Source organism: Notamacropus eugenii, chromosome 4, assembly GCF_028372415.1.
Source record: "Notamacropus eugenii isolate mMacEug1 chromosome 4, mMacEug1.pri_v2, whole genome shotgun sequence".
NCBI lineage: Eukaryota > Metazoa > Chordata > Mammalia > Diprotodontia > Macropodidae > Notamacropus > Notamacropus eugenii.
The window spans coordinates 418,811,624-418,823,078 of record NC_092875.1 but is presented as its reverse complement, the minus strand read 5'-3'; the positions used below and the strand labels follow the sequence as shown (position 1 = coordinate 418,823,078).

Sequence of the window (11,455 nt, the reverse complement as noted above, 5' to 3'; positions counted from 1 at the left end):
TCCTTGTTAGAATTCATGGCAAGAGAATTCTATGAGCCCTGAACTATGGGAAGGTTAGAGACCTGAAGGGTGAAGAAAGCAGATAGGAGCCACTTTGGTCTTTAGACAAGGAAAATGGAAAATTCACAAGAAGGGGAATTTTTCCTGAGACTTCCACCTTTCCAGACAGGAATTAGAAATGGGGAAAACAAAACAAAAACACTACCATTTTAAAAGATATCTTGAAACTTCAAAAGTACCCTAAAAAGTTAAAGTTTGGGGTCATTGTAATTGCAGTACATTTTATTGCATCAATATCTGTAATTGCTGAGATATGCTAAACTATTGCCACAGGCCACTCAGGCATTTCTTCTCCTGGTGATAGTCTCTTTCTCAATTGGTTTTGATGGTTTTTTTCTTTCAAATATTTAACTATAATTACATAGTTCTGCCAACCCCCTTGAGAGAAACTGGTCACAGGAGTTAAAATATCAAGGAATTGAGAATGAATGATTAGAGTGACAAACAAAAGCCAACAAACAGAAAATATCTTACTCTATAACACTTTCACCAGAAATGATCTTTCCAAATATGGCTGTGAGAAAATATTAAGGTCATCTTTTAAAATTGTCCTTAAGGATCATTTAAAAATTCTTGCTCCTTCCTTGCTAGTAAGATAACAGCAAAGGACAGATATGGTTTTTTGTATAACTTATAAGCTGGTAAGAGAAACTGGAGAACTGATAATATTTGATATTAACTTCCTTTCTTCCTTTTTTTCTTCCTTCCTCCTCCTTTCCTTTCTTCTGTCCCTTCTTCCCATCCTCCCTTCCCATCCTATATAGGACTCATGAATGATGTATTTTGGAGACCAAAACTAAACACAAAATCCATCAAGATGTGCCTAGTTAGATCATTTGGAGGCCAGCCCTGTAGTCCTTGTACACACTGTTCCCAAGGAAGACAATGGTAGTGTATCAGTGACTTTCTTCAGGCTAGGCTCATGATCAACCTGCTTGGTATTTTATATAGTTGCAGAGACAGGACAGAATACATCAGAAGCTGTGTCCTTTGGATGGATCTCTATCTAAATTTTCTTTTTTTTGAACAATGAGGATTTCAGTCCAAGGAACATTACTTCTAACAGACAGTAGCATCCTTTGCTATGGCATTAAAGCTGACACTTGTACCTGCTTCACACATCCTTTACTAGCCAGTAAGACATGCGCCTTTCACCATCATTTTCTCTGTACTTGGGAATTAAGGCAAGTCCAGTTCTCCACATTACCTGCTCCATATGTCGCCATGGAAATGGGCAACATTGGATTGAAAATAGCTTTCATCTAACAAGGTTTCTTTGTGTATATCATTAATGGTAATTTTAAAAAAATGCTCCTCCCCCATGAAGAAATTGTACAAGTAGGTTTCAGAGAACCTGTAGTTGGCTTGCTTGTGGGCTTTCCAGCACTCAAATGACAAACAAGGTAAAGCCAATGCTAGGCAAATATTACAATGAAGCTAAGAAATTCAAGAAGATACAACATAGTTACCACTATAGAGGATTACTTTTTCTTGAACATATTAAAACATTATTTTCTGATATATTTATAAATGAAATTCTTATGTCATTGCATGTGTAATTGGCTGAAAAACCTCCAGAGAAATCAACAACAAGAGGTCAGTTACAGTGAAAACCTGCTCAAAAAGAGATTTTAAGAAATACCAATTCAAGAGTTCAATAATTCATTGATCTTTTTTTATGCTATTGAATATAAGTAGTATACGAAAAAAGATCATTGAGTTATTGAATTTGTGAATTTGTATGTATGTATATATGTTCCAATTTAAATATATTCCAACTATACATATATTTCAATTTTTATATATGTATACATATATATGTACATATACATATATTTTTTCCAATTTAAAAATATTTCAGGGGGAAAAGAGACAATAGAAACCAGAACCTGAGGGGTTGGGGAAGGGTGTAATTTGCCTTCCTGAAATATTTGGGAATACAGAATATAAGAGTTAACTAAGTACACCAGCATATACAGTCAGATCCTTCATTTTTAAAAAAAGTTGCTATAGTATATCTGAAACTCTAAAATAATTTAAGCAAGTTTAGTCAATTGAACTTAATGTTTCACACTAAGGTTTTTATCTGAAAATCAAGGGTGTGTGTGTGCGTGTGTGCGTGTGTGTGTGTGTGTTTGTGTGTGTGTGTATGTATGTGTGTGTGTGTACAATTATTTTGGTATGCCAAAATTCATTTTGGTATGGCCAGAAATATATGGAGCTGATATGTACACATAAACATTACACTGTACATATGCAGACCTAATCAACTTTTATACACCATGTTTTGATTCCTTTTTTAAAGTAGTGTAGTGAAAAGCACTGGCATTGGGAGAACTAGGTTCTGCTCCTGACTCTGAGATTTACCAATTGCGTGACTATGAACATCTTTTAAATTCTTCAACTCCAATCTAAGGCTAATGTCCACATTCCTTACTTCACAGTGCTGTTGTGAAGAAAGCACTTTGGTAACCTCACCAATGTGATATAAATGAATTACCATTGTTAGTAAGATGATAATAAACACAATTTTTTTGGTCACCAGTTTTCCCAGTTGTATAATCTTGATTATGGGTTCCTTTTCTAGTCAGTTTTTAGTGCCTAGAAGTAGGTAAATGTGTTTTTATAACACGTAATGTGTGCTTGTAAAAAGTTCATCAAAATTCAGACAAACTTTAAAAGCTTGGTCCTTACTGAATGCAATAATTCAATTGCACTTTACTAATAACAGGATTAGGGGCTGACTCTGGAGTCAGGAGGACCTGAGTTCAAATCCAGCCTCAGACACTCACTAGTTGTGTGACCTTGGCTTAGTCACTTGACCTTTTTTGCCTCCATCTCTAAAATGAACTGGAGAAGGAAATGGCAAACGACTCCAGTATCTTTGCCAAGAAAACCCAAAACAGGACCATGGAGAGTTCAACACAGTTGAAACAACAATAACAATAACAAAATTTTTTTCCTCTAAGAAACATAGAGAGTTTTGTTCATTTTATCTTCAAAGTAGCCTGACTAGGCAGTTGGAGAAAAGGTTGTTCCCTTTTCAGACTGGGTTATAATTTGGGGAAAAGGCATCCTAAGAGGCCAAATGACTTGCTCTAGGTCATACTTAAAAGTTTCTGGTGCAGGCAATGCTGGACCATCGTTGATTGGTCCTGCACTGTCTAGACCAGTGGTTTTCACTTTCTGAGACTGTGGAACCCTTCTGTGTTTATTCACACACCACTGGCAAAAGGTTGGGAAAGAGTGATGGGTCAGATACCAATTAAATATGATTGCCAGAACACTTCTTTATTTCAATGAATCTCCAGGAATGACTTGTGGGTCCTGCCTCATGTGTGCCAGGGAACACAGCTTGAGAACCACTGCTCTAGACTGCATGCCATCCCTCTATCTCTATGGGATCTCTAATTTGAAAGACTAGCACTCAACTCATGAGTTCCCAGGAATTATGTCCTGCAAATGCCCATTAGGAAATACTGATATACTTAGGATTAGTTGCTGCTTAATTTGTTCTTGGAACTTGAACCCTATCTGCTAGAAAAAGTCTGTGGATAACAGAAAAATTTATCTTCTTTCATTTATCTCATTGTAGTTGTTGAGATTAGTCAACTAACTTGGGTTTTTATTTCACTGATATACTTTTGTTTGTTTGTTTGTTTTTAATCAGATATTCATCGACTTAGAAGAGAAATATCTAGAAGGTGGGCTCTTCAAAGAGTTCTGGTAAGGAATGGTGTCCTGATTCCTAGTCACTTGTGGTGACTTTTCATTTTCAGGTAATGGCAAAGCAGGCATTATTTTATTAAGGAATTCCCTACACACAAATCAACATCTCCCTCTCCCTTTATTACTATTATTTTTTGCTGAGGAATTGGCACTCAGGTTTTTGCCAGAAGAAGTTCTGACTCTGTATTTATAGCTGCCTTAAATAGAAATACTGCATATCCTGTTCCTTAAACACACACACACACACACACACACATACACACACACACACACATACACACACACATCAAAAATTATGGTGTCTGGGTTTATTAATGCTGGAAATATTTTTAATGCATATTTTCTATTGGGTCAAAACTGGGGGCTGTGACTGACTAGCCATTTAACTACAAAATTGGGCAGACTTTTTTACATTTTATTAAGTCTCCAAAAGCCAATAAGTTACATCTACCTGAATCAATCTCATGTCAGATCTACACTTGTTGCATGCTCTATGCTGCCTATGATAGATGGGTGAGGCATGGTGGGTGGAGCATGAATCTGAATCTTGAAAGTAGAAAATGCAATTAAACAGACACTCATAAATATAAGCCACAGCAATTAATAGTGATAAACATCGAACAGGTCTTTTCTATCCCTACCACTAGATACAAGACTAGACTTGATTTTTCAAATGAGAACATGAAATATTTATAGAGGTGCAGATCATGATGAGAGTCACAGAAAAAAAAATGTTTCTCCCCTTTTCCCACCCACCCGAAGCCCTAAACACTTCCAAGATTCAGTGGCATAGGAAGATCAATATGTTCTAAGATAATATGCCTAATACAATTGGTCTTCTCTATTTTACTCATGGTTGTTTCAAACAGTACTATCAAGTGGTGTCTGCTTCTTCTTCCTCAAGGACGTAGTTGAGTTTGATGACTGTGCTGATAAAATCCCCAAGTTCTACAAAATCAGCAGTGACAATGTTGATGCCGCTCTCTCCAGGTTTCTGAGTTCGGACCCAATGCATCATGGCTGGGAGAGCTCTAAGGAGGAAACAAGAAAAGAGGTTAGACAGGGATGAAGAATGAAGAGAGAGAGAGAGAAAGAGAGAGAGGGCATATTTCCCAGCACTGCAATTCCCAGTCTGTATTCATAGCCAACAAAGTGGGTTTCTGTGTTTACTCCTGGCTACATAAAGTGAAAGAAGTAGAGAAGGAAATCATTAAGCCAATATTCCTTCAGTGGTAGGCTGTGGCCAACTCTATACATTTTACAAGGTAAGAAACAGGCCCTGGGGAGCAGATGAAATTTCAAGGGGAAAGTCCCTAGGCTTTGGATCATATAGAATTAAAAGCCATTTTGGAATTAGGGGATGCTGATGACCAGTAACTCCTTCATAGGCAGCTAGACAATTGTTTCTCTGTTCCAAGTATAACAGAAAGATTTGCACTAGTAACTTAGTGCCCAACAGTCCCACCATAACATAAAAACACCTAGCCTGGAGGACTATGAAGAAAACTAGGTGACATAATGGACAGAACGCTGGAATTGGAGTGTTGCAATAAAATCTGTAATAAGGAGAAACTGAGGCACAAAGTTACAAGCATGGTCAATTTATTATTGCTGATTATTATTAATTTATTAATTAATATAATTAATGATTATAGTTAATAAATTGCTAATAGATCCACCATAGCCAGGGATACCCCTTGGGCAGCTAGAATAGTCTTTTTTATATGGTGAAAATATAATAGGTTATACTAGGTACTGAAAATAGTTCTGTGATGAAAACTAAACTAAGACTGTAATTGGTTTATAACAGAGGGAAAAGGTGGGCTTACATTTAGCTTGACTCACAAGAGAGGATCTCCAGGACCCATTACAATTGGGAAAATACTGAGATGAACAACATCTTCTGGAAAAGTCCCATGTCAGGCACCTCCTTAAACCAGAGTGGTTCAGTGCTAGGCAAAATATTTTATGACCAGATTGACAGTTTCCCTCTCTCCCTCCCTCCATTCTGGGGTGAGACAGATTTTAATTCAAGCAATAACCCAGAATAATAAGGAAGTTAAATTGTTACAAACTCTATTACTAAGGCCTATGCAATAAACTGATTCATAAGTATTGATTACATATAATAAAGTAGGATATCACTTTTAAATTTCACAGGAATCAGGAAGACCTGAGTTCAAATCTTGATTCAGAAACTTACTAGGTGTGTATGACCCTAGAGAGGTCCCTTAACCTCTCTGTGCCTCAGTTTCCTCTTCTGTAAATTGAGAGTTGGATTTGATGAAATTTATAACCCCCATCCAGGTCAAAATCTAAGACCCACTGGACTTTTACAGAGTTGGTGAGTCTTTCACCTTGAGCAGAATGCACTAGTCACAATTTGAGTGGAAGGGAAATGAGGTCAGTATTCTACACACAGGAACCAAAATCAGTATTATCTGTATATATTCATTCCCTTTGTTTGACAGCTTTATCTTGACAAGATAAATAAACCTTCTTTCATACTACTTGCTAGTTTTGGTTCAGTCATTTATACACTTCCAATAGCTGGTTGTACAATGACTGCCAGTAGCTCTCCGAAGATACTCTTTCCTTTGACAGGAAATGAATAGACTTAGACTGTGACCTGGACAGCAACAGGCTGAGGAACTGTCATGGGAAAGAGTAAGCAGGTGCTCAACCTCCCAAAGAAAGTTCCTTAGGGAGAGTATCTAAGAGCATTTCTGGGGATTAATCTTCTCTTGTGTCAGTGTACATGGAAACATCTTCCAAAGACAATCACTAAAGAAGGATTGCTGGACTCTCTTTCTGGCTCTGTAAGGTCTAACAAATACCCCTTTCTCCATCACCACACAGCAGGAAGGAAGGATCAGCCAAATTCTCTGTGCCTATAGAAATCCACAAGGATTTCTCTCTGTAGGTCATTTTATGCCACTTCAACCTCCAACATCCTTACCAGAGACCAGGTTAATGCTGCCATTTCATATATAGTATGTACAAAGTCAAGAGACAGTATTTGACAATAGCACCCAGTAAACTTCTAAAAGGCTTTCCAGCCACAGAATCTCTCTTCCTTGTTCTTATTTTTCAGTGAGGTTTTGTTTTCTTTGTATTTCACTGGTCTCGTGCAGAAGCTCAGCTTTACCCCAAACCATACCAGATTGCTTACATTGTTAATGAGTTCATCTCATAGCCTCTGTCTAATTACATAAATTCTTTCCCTTTGTGTTCTAGAGGGCATTAACTTTGACCCTCACCCCTAACTCCACTTCTTTCCTCTTCACACTTCCTGGAGCAGCCAAGCCTTGACATGACTAGCTGGCTTGTCAGTGAGGAGGTCAGAAATAATTCTGCTATATTGGAAGGGCTCCTCCGTACACGTGTTGTGTGTAATAGAATCTCATCTTCTGTAACATTCAAGTGGATATTTTTATTGTCTCAAACTATTGTTTAAAACTTTCACCAATGGTGATCTACTCTCCAACGATGCTATACATTCCTCAAGTGCAGGGGAAGATCATAGGATTTAGAACTAGAAGGGTGGCTGGAGATCATGTAGCCCCTTCATTTTGCATACAAGGAAACTGGGGTCCCTTGAAAGGTGAAGCACCTACTTCATAGGCCTATTGTAGGTATGAACGAGATAATATGCTTTAAAAATCCTAAATCTTTATATAAATTTTAGCTCCTATTATATTTTCTGAGATCACTCAAGAAGTACTTCCAATTAATTTGTCTAAGACCAAATCATCAAATGTTATTAGGCACTTTCTGTATTCCAGGCATTGTGCTAAGCACTAGGGATAAAAAATTCAGCCCTGAAGGAGCTGAGAAGGGAGAAGAGCACAGTGGCAAAATGTGAGAAGTGAAATATCGCTACTTTGGACCTTCTTCAAACTGGAGTTTCTTGAAAGAACCTACCAGTAGAAGGGGGACGGGATTCAAACTCCTGACTTTTTATTTGAAATCTGGCACTCTTTCCACTAAACCAACTTGTTAAATAAGACTATATAATTCTTTTTTTCCCTGCATTTAAAAAAAATTATTAATTTTTAGTTTACAACATTCAGTTCCACAAACTTTTGAGTTTCAAATTTTCTCCCCTCACCACTCCTCAACATGGCATGCAATCTGATATAGGCTCTACATATACATTGACATTAAACATATTTTCACATTAGTCATGCTGTAAAGAATTGTAACCAATGGAATGACCACAAGAAAGAAGCAACAAAACAAAACAGAAGAGAGAGAGCAAATAGTATACTTCAATCTGCATTCAGTCTCTGTAATTCTTTCTCTGGATGTGAATGACATTTTCCATCATGAGTCTTTTGGACTTGTCTTAGAACCTTGAATAACTGAGAAGAGCCAAGTCAGTCATCACACAATGTAGTTGTTACTTTGTACAATGTTCTCTTGATTTTGCTCACTTTACTCAGCATCAGTTCATGTAAGTCTTTCCAGGTTTTTTTAGTCTGCCTGCTCATCATTTCTTATAGCACAATAGTGGTCCATTAGATTCATATACTATAACTTGCTCAGCCACTCTTCAATTGATGGGGCATCTCCTCAATTTTCAGTTCTTTGCTACCACAAAAAGAGCTGCTACAAATATTTTTGTGCATATGGGTCCTTTTTCCATTTGCATGATCTCTTTGGGATACAGCCCTAGAAGTGGCAGTGCAGAGTCAAAAAACATGCACATTTTTATAGCCCTTTGGGCATAGGTCCAAACTGGTCTCCAAAACAGTTGGATCAGTTCATAATTTCAGCAACAGTGAATGTGTTCCAATTTTCCCACATCTTTTCTAACATTTATAATTTTCCTATTTTGTCATGTTAGTCAATCTGACAGGTGCAATGTAGTACCTAAGAATTGTTTTGATTTGTATTTCTCTAATCAATAGTGATTTAGAGCATTTTTTTATATGACTATAGATGTCTTTAATTTATTCCTCTGAAAACTGCCTGTTCATATCCTTTGACCATTTATCAATTGGAGAATGACTTGTATTTATATAAATTTGACTCGGTTCTCTATATATTTTAGAAATGAGTTCTTTATCAGAGACACTAGCTTTAAAAATTCTTTTCCGGGGGGCAGAATCAAGATGGCAGAGTAGAAGGATGGAATTGCTCTAGCTCTACCTGCATAGCCCATAAAATACCTGTAAAAAATGACCTAAACAAATTCTAGAGCAGCAGAAGCCACAAAGAATGAAGGAGATTTTCAGCCCAAGACTGCCTGGAAGGCCAACAGGAAAGGTCTATCCCACCAGGCTCAGAGTGGAGCACAGCCCAGCCTTGGCCACGCAGCACAGACAAGGCTACAGCAGGCTGCAGGGCATTGAATCACGGGTAGCAGCTCTAGTTACCACATTTCTCAACCCACAAATGTCAAAGATGGCTTTGAAGGTAAGTAAGAAAGCTCTTTCACTTGGGTGAGAACAAAACACAGTCTGGACCCAGCCCTGGCCCCAGGGAGGCAAAGTCCACTGCAGCAACAGCATCCACTTTTAGAGCCCTCAGCCTAAAGACTCTGGGGGAATTGAGCCTCTGATATGACTCTTAGCCCTGAGTGGCAATCCTGGGATGAGGAGGAGCACTAGGGTGGTGGAGCTGTTGGAGGCTCTGCAGAGGGAATCCTACTCACAGATCATGGGCAGAAAAGAGTGCTTGTCATTACTCATAGACCAGAGTACAGACCAGGAGAGGTACAAAGTCCTCTCCCTCGATTGTGCCGCCTTGGAGGAACTGAGAACTTACAGATCCTTAGAGTACACTCTCCACTTGATAAATGACTCAAAAAGTCAATTAACTGCCTGGGAAAATACCCAAAAAAGGGAAAAAAAGATTATAGAAGATTGCTTTCTTGGTGAAGAGGTATTTTTTTTCTATCCTTTTGGATGAGGAAGAATAATGCATACCATCAGAGGAAGACATAAAAGTCAAGACTTCTACATCCAAAACATCCAAAACAAATGTGCAATGATCTCAGGCCATGGAAGAGCTCAAAAAAGATTTTAAAAATCAAGTAATAGAGGTGGAAGAAAAATTGAGAAGAGAAATGGGAGTGATGCAAGGAAATCATAAAAAGTGAGTCAACAGCTTGCTAAAGTAGACCCAAAAAATGCTGAAGAAAATAACATCTTTAAAAATAGACTAACCCAAATGGCAAAAGAGGTTCAAAAAAACCAAAGAGAAGAAGAATGCTTTAAAAAGCAGAATGGGCCAAATGGAAAAGGAGGTTTGAAAGCTCACTGAAGAAAATAGTCCTTTAAAAATTAGAATGGAGCAGATGGAAGCTAATGACTTTATGAGAAACCAAGAAATTATAAAACAAAATCAAAAGAATGAAAAAATAGAAGACAATGTGAAATATCTCATTGGAAAAACAACTGACCTGGAAAATAGACCTGGGAGAGAGAATTTAAAAAATTATTGGTCTTCCTGAAAACCAGGATGAAACAAAGAGCCTAGACATCATCTTGCAGGTAAGTATCAAGGAAACCTGAGCTGATATTCTAGACCCAGAAGGTAAAATAGAAATGCAAAGAATTCACCAATCACCTCCTGAAAGAGATTCCTAAAGGAAAGCTCTTAGGAATATTGTAGCCAAATTCCAGAGTTCCCAGGTCAAGGAGAAAATAATACAAGCAGCCAGAAAGAAACAATTCAAGTATTGTGGAAATACAATCAAGATAACACAAGAATTAGCAGCTTCTACACTAAGGGATCAAAGGGCTTGGAATATATTCCAGAGGTCAAAGGAGATAGGATTAAAACCAAGAAGCACCCACCCAGCAAAACTGAGTATAATACTTCAGGGGAAAAAATGGAATTTCAATGAAATAGAGGACTTCCAAGCATTCTTGTTGAAATGACCAGAGCTGAATAGAAAATTTGACTTTCAAATACAAGAATCAAGAGAAACATGAAAAAGTAAACAGGAAAGGGAAGCCTTAAGGAACTCATTAAAGTTGAACTGTTTACATTCCTACATGGAAAGATGTTATTTGTAACTCATGGGAACTTTTTCAGTATTAGGGCAGTTAGAAAGAAGATATATATATATATATATATATATATATATATATATATATATATATATATATATATATATATATATATATATATATATATATATATATAAGCTGACTATGAAGGGAGAATACCTAAAAAGATAGCATTTGCTGTTGAATGGAATATACTAGGAGTAAGAGAAAGGGAGAGGTAGAATGTAGCAAATCATAAAAGAGGGAAGAAAGAACTTTTACAATGGAGGGGAAGGGGGAAGGAGATGAAAGGAAATAATTGAGCCTTACTCTCATGGGATTTGGCTTAAGGAGGGAATAACACATGAATGGATATGGAAATCTATTTTATCCTGCAGGAATGTAAGAGAGAATGGGATTGGAGAGATAAGATAATATAATGCACAGCAAATTTGGGGAAGGGATAATCAGAAGCAAACACTATTGTGGGAGGACAGGTCAATGGAAAGAATGGAATAAATGAAGGGCAGGATAGGACAAAGGGAATTCTGGTTAGTCTTTTACAATATAACTATTATGGAAGTGCTTTGCATTGTTACACATGTATGACCTATATTGAATTGCTTGTTTTCTCAATGAGGGTGGTTGGGGAGGGAGGGAGAGAA

The 11,455-nt window shown here is 37.4% G+C and overlaps 1 protein-coding gene across 1 annotated transcript in view; it reads right to left on the bottom strand.

The window, feature by feature from the left end:
• Positions 1-4,115: 4,115 nt before the first annotated feature.
• The window catches only part of PLCXD3 (phosphatidylinositol specific phospholipase C X domain containing 3), a 222,663-nt gene continuing 215,323 nt past the window's right edge, over positions 4,116-11,455 (bottom strand). Inside the window, exon 3 of the mRNA XM_072605738.1 lies at positions 4,116-4,820. Within this exon, the coding sequence (XP_072461839.1) occupies positions 4,664-4,820 (157 nt within the window). The 3' untranslated portion in view covers positions 4,116-4,663. The remainder of the gene's footprint in view (positions 4,821-11,455) is intronic.